This window comes from Parasteatoda tepidariorum, chromosome 2 (genome assembly GCF_043381705.1).
Source record: "Parasteatoda tepidariorum isolate YZ-2023 chromosome 2, CAS_Ptep_4.0, whole genome shotgun sequence".
Lineage (NCBI taxonomy): Eukaryota > Metazoa > Arthropoda > Arachnida > Araneae > Theridiidae > Parasteatoda > Parasteatoda tepidariorum.
This window is the reverse complement of record NC_092205.1, coordinates 29650915-29669439: the sequence shown is the minus strand read 5'-3', so window position 1 is coordinate 29669439 and position 18525 is coordinate 29650915. Positions and strand designations below refer to the sequence as shown.

Here is an 18525-nt window from a genome sequence, read left to right as displayed (position 1 = left end):
TGAGCATACATGCAGAGCCAAAAGTGAGAGAGAGATCAAATTGTGAAACAATCCGAATTAGAGGGTTGACAAACGCAATGAGCTAACGAAGGGGTACTCTAGTCTATAATAAGTGCTTTTACTTTACATAATTTACATAATTAGGTTCATATGTTATTAAGTTATCTAGTCACAATGAAATGATATGCTTGGGCATGTTGTCCTGATCATAATCTCGTGCTTTTGGAAAAACATTTCCCTTTTTCAAGAACATTCAACATTAAAAAAACTTACATCAAATTCACTAACTGAAATTGTGCAACTGATTTCGACTTTTTGGGGTGATAAAGAGATAATAAAATCATTTGAGCTTTTGACACGTTATACTTCTAGGTTAGCTAGTTCGGGTCTGATATTAAAAAGCATAATTACGGAATAAAATAATTTCTTTTTGAAATAAATATTTTCCGAAGGAATATTCGTTAAAGACTTTTGAACGACCATGCCAATTTTTCAAAAAGTAATTAGAATGTCATAGAATCGTATGTTACAAGTTTTATTTTAAGAAAAGAGAATTACATGTTGAAACTACATGTACTGTAAATAAAAGAAATTTAACAAAACCATTCAAATTAAAGTATTGAATGAAATTTGTGTATTGTTGGGAAATGAAGAAAATAAGATGTGGGTTTACAACAAACCAGTAACCAAAATTCATGGCAATAATTGTTTCAGTTGCTTGCGAACATTCATCATTTCTTGTTGTTGAATATCCATGAGAATTTTTTTCTGCAAAAGTCCCATTTCCTTTCTCAACTCACCATGAACTGCCGAATACTGTTCAACATGACTTTCTTCAAGCTCAGTCATACCCTTTAATTAAAAATTAAAAATAGAACTGTTCTAAAATTTTATCAAGACATATAAATAAAATACAAAATGTGGAATAAGCTCTAAATAAAATCAATATAAATTCTTTGATATTTAAGTTTTATTTAAAGTGAATGCCTATCATAGTAGAGCATATTTAAATAACTATTTAGCACAACCTTTTCTTTCATTACAATACTACACCTAATATCTCTGTTCGGTTAAAAAGAATTAAGATTTGTTAAATTCATTATTTGAATTTTTTTCTCTCTCTAAAAGATGTTAAAGTTATGTATTCAGAAATATTTCAACCTGAGACAGAATTTTCATAAAATAAGACAGTATGTTCATAGTTCACGCAACTTTCTTTCACAATTTCACTTTTATTTCACTCAAAACACGAAGTGAAATCAAAGGCCTCAAAAACATAACCAATAAAAAGTGGTTGAATGTTTAGTTCCCTTAATACACCGACGGGAAAAAATCCCATCACCATGAAGGAGATGATAAACTAAATTTGATACCTTGTTTATGCAACTAAAAGATGTCTATTCAAATTTCGTGCTTGGTGCTAGTTGCGCCTCTGTGAACATACAAATCAGGGTTGCTTTAAAAACGTGTTCTATAGTTCGTAAACGATATTTCTCGCTAAATTTTGACACAGTGAGTTGCAGTTAGTCAAGAATACTTTTAAGACAAAGAAGCCATTATCAACAGTTCACTTACTTTGAAAGTGGTCGTGTAATAGGGCTGCGAGAAGGTGGATTTTCTTTTCGCGACATTGCAGGAAGACTGGGAAGAAATGTATCCACTGTGCATAATTGTTGACCGCAGTGGTCAAGAGAAAGTACTGCTTCAAGACATGTTCAAGGCTGCACATGGCACTACTCAGAGGAAAGACTACTGAGTATGCCGTATGGCTGTGGCACATCATACTGCGTCTGCGCAGAAATCTGAGTTGCAGTTGGCACTGCAGTGACGCAACGAACTGTTACAAATCAGATACCTCAAGTACAGCTCCAAAGCGAGACGCCATGGGGTTTGCATTCCACTCACTCCAAACCATTGCAGTTTACGACCCGAGTTATGTCGAGTTAGAGCTCACTGGAGAACAGAGGGGAGATCTATTGTGTTTTCTGATAAAAGTCGGTTCTACCTTGGTGCCAGTGATAGCCGTATATTGGTTAGAAGGAAGTCAGGTGAGCGCCTGCCCCCGAGCTGTCTCCGGCCAAGACAAACTGGACCTACACCTGGAGTTATGGTCTGGGGAGAAATTTCTCATGAAAACAAGTGCACTCTCATGGTTATTTCAGGCACCTTAACAATTCTAGGCACTTACCTTGCAAATTTGTACATCAACTTGGTGATGCAATCTGTTTTGTTGTCATTCATGGGCAGCATTCAAATACGAGTTTTCAACAGGATAACGATCACCCTCATATTGCTGTAGTTACCCAACATGATCTACAGAAGGTCGACATGTTGCTTTTGCCTTCTAGATCACCAAATCTTTCACCAATCTCGCAAGTATGGGATATCATTGGACACTAAATTCAGCATCATCCACAACCAACATTAACTAACCCCGTATTGACTGACCAAGATGCCACAGGCATTGAACTCCATATCACAAAATGGCTTACAGTATCTGTATTACACAATGCATGTCCGTTTGCAAGCTTGCATTCAAATTTCTGGTGGTTACACAGGTTATTAAGGTACCAGTAGTTCACATTTGAAATGGTTTTGCTTTTAATTGAATTAGCTTGTGATCTTGAAACTTTAATCAATTGAATATGTTAGTCAGACAAACGCATTGCCAAAATTTCATTATTCTACAATAATTGTTTCTTGATATTGGAATTTTTTTCCATCAGTGCATGTTTTCGCTCTTTTTTTTCATTAATTTTAAAATAATAAAAATTACCTGGAGGCTTGTACCTGTAATTGCAAATCTTGTTTATCCAAAATATATTCGATGCAAAATTAAGTTTTTATTACATAATGCTGAAAACTTTAAAAACTGTAAACGGTAATATNGAATAATATATATATATATATATCACAATAACGACATTATATAATTTCATTATTATTCTTCAGTTTTTATCCGGAATACTAATAATACTACATTCGAATTTCGGATTATGATATTTTATATTACTTCGCTTGATCTGATATAAAAATTTAGTTAAAAAAGTTTAAAAAATATGAAAATCACTAAAAAGTAATTTGTAGCATTATTAAGGTCAAACTTCCACCTGTTCTTCCAACTTAATATTAAGATTCTAACTATGATAGTTTAGATTATCGATTATTTATTTAGGATCAAAAATAGAAATACGAAAAAAGTAGAAAAATGTCTGATCATTTGAATGCGTTATTATTCCGAATTTCATTTATTAAAAATTGATCATCGATAAAGGGATAGTATTAAGGAATTAGCTATTGGTTAAATTAGTTTATGCTTCCTAATATTAAATTTGCATCTCTTAAGTAAAATTCTGAACGTTAAGAATATTTATCAAGCATTTCCTAGTAATTTATGCCTTTTTCTCGCTTTACGTATGATTTATGACAACTTTCTTGAACTAAAATTCTATAATTTTATATAGTAAAAAAATTGAATTAACTTTCAAAGTAATTGAAAACTTACCAAGGCATTTTAATTCAAAAATGAGTTTAATTTAACAGATAAATATTAAATTTTTAAACATGTATTCCTTGATTACACCATAAGAATGCCAACCTACTCTGGTGGCATTCTTATCCCCCTGTAAAAGCTAAATATGCAGTTAACAATTTTACGATATATTTAACTTTTGTGCATAAATCAATGCAACCATGAAATGCATGTCACTTGCATTATATATATTTGTAGTGATTAACAAGATATAATTAATATTTAATTTTTAATTTAAAATAATTCGACATTTTTATCTATTAGCATTAAACAAACTTGCTTGCTTAGACGTTGAAAATTTGTTACGTATTTTAAAATTTGACATAATAGCACGAGAATTTAAGGAAAATTTTAGAAGCCTTATTGTATATGTTGTTACTACTCAGAATATTGTACAACTTTGAATATTTTTATCGATGAATATAATTTAAGCTTAAACCTCGAAATAAGTTTATAAAAAAATCAAATCTCCAAAATTTTCCTTAAAGAAAAGCAAATGACTTCCATAACATTTACCAATATTGGCACCAAATATCGAAACACCGGAATTTTTAGATGGATTATTCATTTTTAGTGCGATATAAAATTCAAATACTTTATTATAATACCAAACTCAATTTTTATTCAAATTTAAAAACTTTACTCAACTGAACTCTTAATTTAAGATAAAATTCACTTTTCAATGCAGTCTTATTCCAATTTAAATATTGATGATTATGTTAGAACAAATCTTAAAATAAAAGATAGACGTACGCATAAAAGATAATTACAATCCAATATATATAAACATTAGCTTTTAAACTAATCAAATTATAAATCCAATAATAATAATAATCCATGTAAAATTATCAGTTTCTTACTTTGCAAAACTCTTCACTCAAATTTTTCAGAACTTTCAGTCTTTGAGAGTGAGCAATTCTTATTTGCTGCTGCTGTTTTTGCTGTTGCACCAAAACTTTCTGCAAAAGCGCAAACAGAAACGTAAGTTTTTGAAAAGCAAAATACAAATTTGCTCGAATGTCAAAAATTTATTACATATATGGAAATTTGTATCAATTTCTAAAACCTTAAGGATTTATGAGAAATAGGGAATTAATTATTATACACAGTCGACGATATACAGACAGTGGACAAATGCTATTAGATAATTCAAAGGTTGAGTTTGGTGGTTTAAGAAAAGTACAACGAGAAACGAATGTATGGTGCGCTATCTAATGCATAAGTAAAAATTACGTAAGCAGTGCTTGATAATAGGCAACATTTACGCAATCATTAAAACGAGAATTTACTTAAATATAAAGATGCAACGATATGAGACCAAAAGAATTGAATTGAAATGAGTTAATCTCGTGTAAAGTGAACGAACTATTTAATTTTATTAAGCAAAGAATCTGGGTTTTCTTAAGCAAAAGATTATGAATAGAATGGTCATTGTTAACTAAGGCTACAAAAAAAATAAACGGAAGAAAAGCAGAAACAGGCATCTATTTGCATTTGTTTCTGTATTTTCATTTGTGCTTTATTCACTTTTTCTGCACTGTCTATCCAGTCTTGAATGTTCATTGTTGCTTAATAAAGTTTATTATTTCCTTAAAATTGAAGAGAGTTCAGGGGTCTGTTTAGAAGAAATTTGGGTCCGTTAACGAACCCTTCACAAAATATCTTTTCATAAAAACGGACCCTTCACAAAATATTTTAACTTAAAAACGGACCCTTCACAAAATGATTTTTCTTTTAATCGGATCCTTCACAAATTTGTTTATCTTCANTATTAGATAATTCAAAGGTTGAGTTTGGTGGTTTAAGAAAAGTACAACGAGAAACGAATGTATGGTGCGCTATCTAATACATAAGTAAAAATTACGTAAGCAGTGCTTGATAATAGGCAACATTTACGCAATCATAAAAGCGAGAATTTACTTAAATATAATGATGCAACGATGTGAGACCAAAAGAATTTAATTGAAATGAGTTAATCTCGTGTAAAGTGAACGAACTATTAAATTTTATTAAGCAAAGAATCTGTGTTTTCATACACAAAAGATTATGAATAGAATGTTCATTGTTAAATAAGGCTACAAAAAAATAAACGGAAAAAAATCAGAAACGGGCATCTATTTGCATTTGTTTCTGTATTTTCATTTGTGCTTTATTCACTTTTTCTGCATTGCCTATCCAGTCTTGAATGTTCATTGTTGCTTAATAAAGTTTATTATTTCCTTCAAATTGAAGAGAGTTATTTTACTGGAATAAGAAGTATGGGGTACTACAGTTATAACTTTCGAAATTCTTTCAATAGGAGAAAAGCGACTGTAGTCGCAAAGTCAAATTTTGATCACAAAAACGGGAAATAAGAGACCTAGAGAACTCAGAACTATTCGAATTAATAAAAATAATGTCATATTAACAAATATAAATTGACCACTGACTGGTTGTTATTCTTTATGTTGGCATGCATTTTACAGTACGAATGTGGTAAAACTCGAATCTTAATGAAATTTCGGTACGAATTTTATGCATCAGCGTTAGTATTTCATAAATATAAGAAAAAAAATCAAGATATGTCATTTCAGATACTTTCTTACTTGCAGTTTATCTTCAGCTTCCTTCATTTTCTCAACTTCGGTTTCACCTTGTTGAATTACAGCAAATAATTGATTTTGGTATTGATCAATGAGTTTTTTTCGTTCATTTGACTGGCTTTTATTTGTTTCAAGAACTTTCTTAGTAGTAGAACGAGTTGATTCCTGAAAATAATAATGGATTATTTTCAAAAAAGAAGCAAGATTTTTACCATTGGATTTCTTTTTAATTCTTGTATCAAGTTTATAATAGTTTTTAAAAGGTATCTGAAAATAATTATGACATTGTTATAAGGAGATGTAGAGTAATATTTCTTGATCATTGATGGTTATTAAAAAAGCAAATGCCCCCGAAGTTTTTCGTTTGAGGTACGGGAAAAATATTTTTTTTTATTTAAAAAACATGTGGTTATAATTTTTTTTATTTTACTGATTTTCTTCTTTTAGTTCTGTTAATTTGTATCAAAAAGTGGGGGAAATGTCGGTACTGTAAAATAGAATTAAATTTTGCTTCCTTCGTTTAGACTTTGTAATATCATTAGTCAAAGAGCTCAAGTTGAAACTTAAGTACTCTAGCTAATAAGAAAGTAGTTGAAATCTCAATTGATAATTAACCAAATTTGGAGATAAATTGTGTTTGTAGTTGTCAAAAAGAATTTCAACTTGTATTGTCAGTAGGTAAGAAGTTTTCGTTGATCTAACTAGTTAATCATAAAGTGGTTGAAATTTCTAGTCCTTTACATTTTATTTTAGGGGTAAACAACGTGCGGCGAGCAGCAGCACCTGAGCATAATGATAAATTTATTATAATTTTTATTTCTTTTAGAAAAGAAAAAAAAAGTCAAAAATGTGGAATTTTGCATTTGAGTTTTCACTTTTAGACTCAAATTGCGCAGATCTATCGTAAATCTGTATGGTTCTCCGATTGCTCTTTCGGTGATTATTTTCCCGGATTTCTAGATAGTTTTAGAAGTCTTAAAATTTTTTATATGATATTCTGATTCGCAAATTTCTTAAACGAGTTTAATTTGATGCATTCCACTTCTCCATAAATCTAAGCAATTTTCTGATCGTGCTTTTGGTAGTTGTCAGTTTATTAAATCTGGATCTTAATACGATCTGGATCTATTACGACTTGCAAGTTTCGAATTGAATATTTTAATATTTATTTTTGATGTGCTTTATTTGTGGTGATTTCATCTTAAATCCAAGCTATCTGTCTATCGCTTTTCTTACAATTATTACTTCTCATTTAAACATGGCGTTGAAAACCTTGATATTTTTAATACGTACGAGTATTACTTAGACATTCGAATCGCGCATTGAAATGAGCATTTTATTTGTACCGATTTCATCGCAAATCTAAGGAATTGTTTCGATCATTTATTTCGGCAGTTATTTTTATTCTTGTCCACATAATTTTAAAAATTCTAATATTTTCAATAAAAATTTTTGACGTGCTTTATTTGTGCCGATTTCGTCAATCGAAGTTTTTTTTTCGATCGTTTTTATGTTTTTGTTATCTTTTTCAATGTGGTTTTGAAATTCTTGCTATTTTTAATGAGATTTGCGAATTTTGAATTGCATATTTTAATAATCACTTTCGACATTTATTAAATTTGTGCAAAATTTTGTTGTCAATCTAAGTAATTTATTTGTAGGCTTTTTTAAGTTATTGCTTTGCTTCTCCACGAGGTTGTGAAAATCCGGATATTTATAATACAATATTATGACTTGCGTGCTTCAAACCCGCGTTTTAATAATCACTCTTAATATTTGCTTTATTTCTGCGGATTTTATCGTCATTATATTGCATGTTTCAAACATGTTTTTTTGCTACTTATTTCGACAAGGTGTTTAAATATTTTCACATTTTTAATACAATATTATTACAAAAAGCAAAATTTGAGTGTGGGTTATAAAAAACTTTAAAACCTTTTTTTTTTTACTTTATTTTTGTTCTTTTCTAGCTTAACCTTTTACTTACGGCTGGTACAATAAGTGAACCAGAACGTTTTCATCATGGTAAGCGCCGTAAGTAAAAAGTTAAAGAACCGTTTAAGATTTAATATTCATAAAATCCCTAATAATTTTCTAAATATAAATGTCCGAAAATTATTAATAAAGTACAATTTATTTTGAGCTATACTGTGTTCGTTTTATTTTAAATCATTTTAGACAACCATAAAATTTCTTTAACTGAATTATTTAATTTGAATTTAAATTGCTCAATAAAATATTTATATATTTATTTATTTTACTTTAATTCAACAAACTTTACAGTTTATTTATAAATTACAGTTACAACATTAAATTACAAGCATTTCAGCTTCATCAAATAAACCTATTGTATTATGTGGTTAGGAAAAAGTGATGTTTTTTTTATCGCATCTTTATTTTTTTTCGATAAATATACGTTTGGATTCGAAGAAAATAATTATTTGATTTTTTAAAAAGTGTGAGTTAAAAAAGTTTTCTTGAGGCTTGAATGAACACAAAATCATTATTTTCTTGTAAATATATTACTAAGCTGACTAATAAAAAGAATTTAGCATCCAAAACAGTGACGTTTATATTAAGATTATCGTAATTGCAATCAACATGTTTAAATACTTGGCATGCTGCCCGTCATTAGTCAACATGCTTTGCAAGTAACCCTTCACTCAAGAAGGTTGTACACTGCTATTTTACTTGATAGAAGAATGTAAAATTTGTTTGTAATGATCAGAAAACGATTGCTAGTTTTTTTTTTGCAATTTATTGCAGTTTTAGCTGAACAGAGTCAATACAATGTAGCGTATATGGATTATGTTCCCTGTCGTTACTGAGACTAGGTTCTGTAAATTGCTAAACGACTTTTGAATTCTTTAAAAATATATTGCTTTATTTAATAGTCGCATGTAATTAATTGAACAGACTGATTTTCCTAAGAAACGAGGAGATAAGTTGATTTCAACACAACAAAAGTTTGTGAAAAGTTTAAAAGTAAATACAATAAAATTCAAAGGAATAATTTGTTATTCTGAACGAAATGCGTATAATGCTAAATAAAGTTACATACAGTGGTATGTACTTAACTTAGTAAATCAAATATTATTTTATTTAATAACTAGTCAATTATATTTTATTTTATATACCGTGGTTAAGTAAGTGACTTAAAGTAATAGTATGTTTCTGTATCATCCCTTATAAGTAAAATAAAAAGCAAAAATTTTCATTTTCGTAACATTCTATCAGACTTAGATAACAAAGGAATTCATGATTCAAGTCTTTGATAAAAGTTTTGTTCGTGGGCTGCTTGTTTCTATTGCTACAATTATTTTCAATGGACAGTAGCAAAAGAGTTATTAGTTTTTACCGCGATATAAATGTCTACAAATTATAACTTATCCACCGAGAGATTAGATTACCACGGTCTTTTGGTGATGCCCTAAACCAGTGTTGTTTCCCAAAGTGTGGTACGCGTACCCCCAGTGGTACACGTACTATTCGCGTCCTCATGTGTGCTAATTTTGCTTTTACATGTTATTTAAATCCTCAGATAATTTTTTTATCGAAGATAGGACACAAACAGCCAATAATTTGATTCACAAGCAGGTAAATACATTTCAAAAATTGTGTTCTGAATAAGAGTTTTGAAAATTATTAAATACTTTTCAGCATGCTATATCATCGCATTCGATTTTTTACCTCGAGAAATTTGCTTCAGATCGAAAACGTAAAAATAGTAAGATTCAATATTTTTTAAAAAGCTATCCAATGATATCAAGCTCGATCGATCACCCTACACCTTGGGGTTGGCGTGGTGGCAGCTTTGAAGTCTTAAATATGCACCCTTAATTTTGTAGCAGATTCGGATTCTCCAGATAAAAGTAACCCAATTTGAGTTGTAGTTTAGTGCAGTTTGCTTAACAGATGACGTGATAACCGTGAACAATAAAATAGAGCACAAACTGTTTAAAATGGTGATATCTCGAGACACATGAGATTGAAAAAATTAATTGAAAATAAAAATGTTTCAGTATTTTTCTTCAAAAAAAAGTTTTTTCTAGAAAAAAAAGTCGGTAAAATTTTCTTTAAACTGGCCTTTTTCAAGTTCTTAATCCGATATAATGGGTCTCGAGGTTTGTTCTTTTAAACGGCTTGTAACCAGTTTAATTTTTCTCGGTTACAACGTCATCTGTGAAGCAAAATGCATAAGCTAGCTCAACTAGGGTTACTTTTTTTCTTGAGAATCCAAAATCGCAATAAAAAGTGGGGGTTCATCTCTCGAACTCGAAACACCTTCAGACAGTGAATGAATGAGCGAATTTGGTATCATTGGAAAACTTTCAGAACTACGGAATGTGTCTACTTTCACTTATTCAATCCAATCTATATTTCACAAGATATTTGACCATTTCCTAACTATTTTTACACTTTGTGCATGGCTTTTTGACTTGGTGAATCAAGTTCGAATCCAACCAACAGTTTGTATTTTCATCCGTTTTATACAGAAGTTCGTCCGTGAAGGCAATTTTGACCCTTCACTTGGTTCAAGATTTTTCTGTTCAACTGTTAGTTGCAGAGTCGTGAGTATTGGTTGTTTGATACCAGTTATTAAACCTAAAATATCATTTACACTAAAGTTAATAAAAAAAATAATAATTGGACATACCAGCAATAATATTGTCAATTAAAATTCGCACTATTAAAAAATTGAAATGAACCTACAATTACGATGTAATTTATAAAAGTAACTCATGTTTTATAATTTATCGATTTGAGCATTAATTTGTTTTTTAGAAATAATAATTCAAAATAAAAATCTAAATCATTAATACCTATTTATGATAAAAATGCCTCATTTAATTGTGTACACAAAAATACTTATTCCAGCTCAAAATAACTGAGTTTATGCAGAATTGCATTAAAAAATAATTTCGAATGAGAATATTCGAAATTTTAAGAAATGAATTTTTATCTATCATTAACCAAAAAATTTGAAAATAATTAACAAAATGAATAATTTTTTATCATTCAAATGCTTAATCACATATATAATTATATTGCAAACAAACTTTAAAGAATATTAAACTTCTCAACATTAATTACAATATTAGAAAACAACAAAAACTGCATTTATTCCAAAGTATATTTTCTTTCTCGACTAAATATTTTTAGCTTTATTGATAAATTATACCTAGATTAATATGAATGTAAAATTGTGCATATTCTATTTATACATCAGATGTTTGGTCATAAATTAAATAAAAATCCCCATTGAAAAATTTAACTGGAGAATTTCAAATTAAATATAAATTTGAAAATTTATAATAATTTACGAAAAAACTTATTTATACAAAAAAAGAACATAAAATATTATTTATTTTCTTTTAAAGAATAGTTAATGTCTTTCACTTTGCATCGCATTTTTATTAAATAAAAAGTAATAATTGAAATCCGAATTTTAGTAAAAGAATTTCAATACAAAATATTATAAATGTTTAAAAATGCAACACATTCGTAACTTTATTTGACAATAATTAAAATAAGCAGACTACACAAATGATTTGTTTGCATTATTAAATAATATATCGTAGTAATGTAAAGAACAATAAGACGAATAATTTATAAGAATTAGAATAGCTTGCCTGTGTGAACTGTTCCAATTTTCTTCGTTTGGCTTGCATAGTTTTATTCATATCAGTACTAAATTTTTCCAATAATTTTGACATACTTCCACCAAAATCTTGAGGATAGTTAGATTCATTTTCCAAATCACCCAAGCTTTTCTTAGAATCACAATCAGAGTTGTCTGGAGACTTTGGAATTTCATCTATTTCTTCTTCGGATAGAATGGAATCACTGTTAGCTCCACCATTTTGTTGACCATTTGGTTTCCTGCTTTTTTTCGGAGTTTTACGTCCATTTTCGGCTTTATTTCTAGGCATTGATAAAATTTTATTGAAAACAAAAACAAGTAATCGAATTCTTAATTGATATTGTATAAATCAGCTGTTGGAGAAATGCGGCTGTCCTGAAATCGATCCGTTGCCATTTAGCAACTTTCAATAGTTTTTGCAGACGATAAACTTCTCTCTTTCAACGCTGATAAATTTCAAAACTTTGATTTGAAAGATCGTCTGAAATTTATTTTTTGTGCAAAAATAAAAATCGTTTGCAACAAAAATACAATTCAAACTTTCTTATTTTATCACATCAAAATGTAATTTGCTTAATTTAAAGAAAAAAACATGCTTTTTTTTTTACTGTTATGAAATTAAGGTTTAAACATAATTACAACTTTTTATCACCTTATTTTTAAGTAAGCATTTTCTGTTTCCAGAAAAACGGTGGGTATTTATCGCCGACTGCGGCTTGGGCCGGAATGCCATTCTAAATGTTCAAGCTGGGTGTTTGATTTAATTGCATTTTTTTCCAATCGTGTCTTATTTGGTCGTTCGCAGTCAAATCTAATGGTATAACCCAGACTGTTAACGGTTAGTAGGTACCTTATTATCGTCGGACTAGAGCTGCAGAATGGGCTATTGGCGACGGTCTGGGATCCCTGGGAATGATCCGAATACATGTCATCGCAATTTTGATCCTCCGCAGAGGGAATAATTCCTGTGCTTTTGTAGCCCGACGACCTGCGCGCGAAGTCGAGCACTTTGCGGTAAAACAGTTTAACAAGGACCGATAGCACCCATCCTCGTTCCCTACGCAGACCACACGCTTACTGACAGCAATCACTGATGCTTGACTTCGGTGTTCTACTGGAACAGTGTCTTTGTGATCGGTCCACTGCGGGACTCCCGGCGGTTTAATTGCGGGAAAGTCCGAACATTGTTTTGTTGTCGGAGAACGTGGTGCGGAGTCCGGGTGATAACAGCCACCATCTGTTTTCAATCTAAATTGTGGAAGAGTAGTGTGAAGTTAACATCCAAAATAAATATTGATATTAGTTTTAAATTTGAGGTACTTTATGAGGAAATATGCCAAAACATTTTTACTCACATTAGCGAAAATACTGTTGTAATTAATTTAAGTAAAAAAAAGACAGTAGACGCCCAGTTGTTAGGGTATCAGACTTCGGTCCGGGGTGGTCCGGGGTTTGATCTCGACTCCGCGAAGTTCGACCGAGTACATGCAATATACACGCTCGTAAAATCTGTGGAATCCTGTGGTCAGTCACTGAACAGTATTATGAGTTAAGGAATCTGAAGAAAGCTTGTTTTCCTTTCAGATCTAATGAATTGAAGAAATGGCTTCACAAATGAGATTCTCCCTGCAGAGGATCAAAATTGTGATGGCATGTCTTCGAAACATCCCTAGAGATATTTCCCGGACCGTCGCTAATAGCCCATTGTGTGGCTCGAGTGTGACTTACATGAAGTATTTCCGAGGGTGTGCGGTATTGGTCCTCGTTAAACTGCGCTACCGTAAAGTGCTCGACTTCGCGCGCAGGTCGTCGGGCTACCGAAGCGGGGGTGCCATCCCCTCCGCAGAGGATTAAAATTGTGATGGCATGTCTTCGGATCATCCTCCGGGATGTTTCCCAGACCGTTGCCAATAGCCCATTGTGCAGCTCTAGTGCGACGTAAATTAACAACAACAACAACATGAAGTATTTACCTACCTTAAGTAAAATAAATAAACGAAAAAATAAATGTTCTCAAGCAACTTTAACTACCGTTTTAAATTAAAGAAAGTACGTTAATAGCACAGGTTATGGAAATAAATCACAAAGATATACCCAGCGTGACGGCGAGACTCGAGCCCCCTACCTCAATGCAACAGATTGCTTCGCGAAACACCATGAACTAATTTAATTTATTTATAAATTTCTAGCTTTAAAGTTACGCCATTACTGATTATTCTATTCATCACTTTTTATCGTTTAATAAATAAAATAAAGCATAATTGGCAAGCGAATGGTACACAGCCATTTTAGTGTAGTAAAAATATCTCAATGAAAAATAGCAAAACAGCCGAATAAAAGGTCTCGTTAGGTATCGTACATAAGATAGATATTTTATTTATGTCACACTAGCTCTACACAATAGGTTGCGATAGTCTTAGAAATATCGCTGAGGAAGATCCCAAGACATGCCATCACAAATTTAATCCTAAACAGAGGGGGTGGCTCCTCCGCTTTGGTAGCCCGACGACCTGAGAGTGAAGTGGATCACGTTACGGTAGAATGAGGGCCGATACCGTGCACCCTAGGTTCCTACGCAGGCTGATCAAAGTAGTCACCGACCCGCTTATTGACCACAGTCTTGCTTGATGATGCAGTGTATGCTTGACTTCTGCATACTACTGAGAATCGTGTCTTTGAGTGTTGGTCGCGGGACACAAAAATCTCGTATTGCTACAATAAAGGTCAAAATTTTGTGTCCGATGTCCCTGAAAATATTTAGCGAATACAAACAGATACGTACAAGTACTTATTTGAGATAGAAAGAAAATAAATTAGCGCCTACAGGAAACGCTAAATATTGCCCTTCCTCTAATCATGAAGGTAGAACGTGAAACTTGAACGTTCAATGACTGCGTAACGATTAGGTGCTTAACTAGTATTTTATTATTTTGTTTATATATTTCCAACATAAATATTTGGGAGCGTGGTCTTGAATAAGTAATAATCCCTTTTCAAATTATAAAAAAAAATCGAAAAAGATTATAGAATGACATTACAGGGATGCGTGAAGTATTTCAGCAGGAATCGAACCCGTTACTTTCATGTTTCCCACAATTTAAAAACAAATCACGCGACTTAAAGGAGCAAATATTTTAAACATGGAAGCTATGTTCAGAATCCTATTCGTGTAACCTTTAGCTACTACTATTTCTTCTATCTGCCTTTAAACTTTAAAACTTAAAAGCAAAGCTAAAATCAAACTTGCAACTTGAAAGTTTCATACACTGTATAACTGACTGATGCAATGCAAAACGTCATTATTGACACACGGAATTTAGGATCAATTTAAATACGGCAGTCTACGCTTAGGCTCTTTAGCGACTTCTCCAAACCCCTTACCTAGACATTGGAATAAATATGAATGTACAGTACGCAAAAATAAAAAAATATCTATACATAATTTTGAATAACTATTGTTCTAATGACCGGATTTTAACGTACAAAGTGTCCATAAATATGCTAAATATCACATGCAGAATTATTACTTTAAATATACAATTAATTAAATTGCGAAACATACACAAAACCATACTTTCTGAACATAAGCATAGATATTTTTTCTTATTTGGATGCCTGAATCTCGCAATATGGAGCAATAATGTATTTATATATTCTGAAAAATAAACAAAATAAACGCCAACATAACTCTGTCAGCAGACTGCAGAAATTTAAGATCACCCTAACGTGAGTGATTGACAAGCGTTACACCGTTACATGCAACCGAGAGGTTAAAAAGGAAGGAAATAAAAACTGGAGTTTTTTTCACCCAGGTTTACATGTCTAATGGAGAAGGCTGACATTTCTAGGTAACTAGGTAAACTTATTTTTGGCCTAAAGGCAAACATAATTTTCTTTTTAATATCGCCAAAAAATAAAATTTGAATTGATCAAAAAATTATTCATGATTTGTCAAGCTTGTAGAATTTGAACACGTAAAACTTTATGTGATATAATTTAAGCTCTTTCTTGTTAATTTACTTTATTTATATGAAATTTTTTATTGCTAAAATCAACTTTACATAAGTTATTATATTAAAAAGATGACTGAATGAAATGAATAATTTTTTTTGAAAATGAAATTTGACGAACGTTCTTACTTAATTATAAAACATTCGTTTATGTTGTGAACCTGTTGATTCCGAAACTCTCAAACAGTGAAGTAAGTGAAAACCAATATTTGAGTATAAGGGCGTTTGGCAACAAACAGTCAAGAAACAACCCTTGAAAATAATTTGGTTGACATCGATGATGCGCATGGAGCTAATGAGTTTATATTTAATATTAAGAGTTATATAAAGATTGATATCAAAATTTTCCAACTACACTCATTATTTAAAATTAAGACAGAAATACAAAAGTATAGAATAACTCCCCATAAAATAAGCCAATTCCAATGTAATTTGAATATGTTGTAGAAATAAGAGGGGCCACGTAAAACTGACACATGTTAATTAGTGGCACTGCAATTAAATGACATCATCTATTTTGAGTATACAATTGTATGCTTCATCGCAAGCGTAAAAAAATTGCTGTGTGTCAGAAATTAGAAATTTGAAATAACCAATGTGTAACAATGACTATCAGGCATTATTTGTCCAAAGAACAGCAATGGAGATCTTTTGGAAGACTAGAGGCAGGAAAAAGTCAGAAATGAGCAGTTGGCTAAATGTGAGTTCTTCTGTGGCTCATAAACTATTTCTAAACACAGATTTGGCACTCGGGAAGTTCAGCCAACGGCGGCCGAATGCTACGACGAGTACTTAAATGCCGACATTTTTTGTTATGTGCACGAAAATATAAAACCGCAACTCCGAGTCAGATTAGATTCTTTCTTAGTGCAGTCAGTCGAAGATTTGTACCAACGTCTACTGTGGGTGGAAGACTTCACGAACGTGGTTAATTCTTTTGGCGATCAACCAATTACGTGCCACTCTCGTCACGCCAAAGAAGGAAACGTCTGAGGTGGGTGCAGCAAGACTATTGAACGACTGTCCAATGGAGGGCTTTTCTCGTCACAGATGAGTCCAGATGTAGCCTTCAAAGCTATATTAGGCATTGTTTGATTTGTAGAACCCGATATCATCCATTAAACATCTGTGAAAGAGAGGCATACCAAGGTTGTAATGTCTATGTGTGGGGTGGTATCTCTTTGAGTGGAACTCACAGAACTGTGTATCTTTCCACGTGCAGCCATGAATATTCATTGGTATAGAGATGACATTCTTAATGCTCATGCGCGCCCTTATGCTGGGGCAATAGATGATGGTTTCGTGCTACAGGACGATAACGCAACGCCGCATAGGACTTGCATGGTGGATGATTATCTTCAGCAGAAAACAATTAAGCTCATAAGGTGGTCTGTTGGATCACTAAACTTGAACTCCGTCAAGCATGCTTGGGATGCTTGAAGAAAGCATGTAGATGCTCTCAATGAACGTGGAACATCCTCAGCAACGTAGAAATTCCCTCAGCAATACCTCCAACAGTGCACTTCTTCAGAACTTTGCTACGCTTGTAACTGCTTTGCAAGAACAATGGCTCGTATTTCTAATAGAACTGGTAGAGTGCATAATTAAAATAATAGTGCACATCGCTGCACAGGCATTTCATTCATCTGCTGATTTCTGTATCATCATAATTGTCTAGTTAATAGCTTTAATTTTATTTCACATTTGTGCACTATAATGTGTGCCAGTTTCATTGAATTCTTTTCGTAACTTTTTGAGTTATGGTCATTTTTGGGATTTCTCCTTAATTTACAATAACCAGTATATCAATTACCAGCAGCAAATGCGATATCATCTCGATATTATTTTGAAGCTCTTGCAAGAAAGCTCAAAAGATTCATACGTCCTCTCTTCCAATTTAAGGCAAGCAAGTGTCATGATTTTTTTTCTTTTTTAATAAGTATTTTAAGGGTGGACATTGATATAAAATCTGGTTTATACATAAAAAAAATAATTATGAGAATTACGAAAAAAGACTGAAAAGCTGTAATATTTTAGGGGAAATTCTTCCGAAATCTCTCTTTATGCTAAAAGTGTTTATGTATTATTTGCCTTTTGTCTATCCGAAGATATTTTTCTGTTAAAGTAATCATTTCCTTTTTTGTAGGAAAAGAGGGCTACAACTGGAATTAATAAAAGAAATAATTTAATAAATTGCGAAAACAATATCCGAAAAAACAATTAGTTTTTATAACTTTTTTTTGAAATTAAAGAATAAATCTCGCTGAAATCTCTCCTCATTATCTCTATTCATTTTTAGAAGTTTGCACTTCTGTAATCCCTCATAAAAATTTTATGTCCTCCCGACTCCAAATCAAATTAAAACCATAAAATTATCAAAAAGTGAAGGAAAAAGTGCCTACACTGTAAAAAAATTCCGGTAAAAGATATCGGCATTCAGGGCTCCACGAAATTTTTATCGGAACATGTTACGGAACAAAAAACCAATTATGTTGTAATTTTTACAATAATAATTACCATAAAATCACTGAATCACTCTAATTAAATAATGACTACTTTAAAAAAATACGGGAAAATGGATTTTACAGTAAAATAGATGCAGCGGATGATGTTATTTATTACAGTGTAGGGAAAAAGACGTCTCCCCAAATATGATGTGTGAAGTGGTGAATGAAGGTCACATTCCGAATCTGAAAATTATTTTTCACACAAAAAAACTGAAATGGCGTCCCAAGTCAAAATTCTTGATGGTACCAT

The 18525-nt window shown here is 31.6% G+C and overlaps 2 protein-coding genes across 2 annotated transcripts in view; one reads left to right on the top strand and one right to left on the bottom strand.

Moving 5' to 3' along the window:
- Positions 1-519: 519 nt before the first annotated feature.
- LOC107453012 (synaptonemal complex protein 3) lies at positions 520-12322 on the bottom strand (the record flags this gene model as incomplete). The annotated part of the gene is given in 4 exon segments (XM_016069668.3): positions 520-852; positions 4393-4491; positions 6118-6279; positions 11748-12322. Coding segments are annotated over 4 exon segments (720 nt in total). The 3' UTR covers positions 520-693.
- LOC107444653 (corticotropin-releasing factor receptor 1) overlaps positions 10393-18525 on the top strand; it is a 129656-nt gene continuing 121523 nt past the window's right edge. Inside the window, exon 1 of the mRNA XM_071177410.1 lies at positions 10393-10685. The gene's annotated coding sequence lies outside the window, so the exon portion shown is untranslated. The remainder of the gene's footprint in view (positions 10686-18525) is intronic.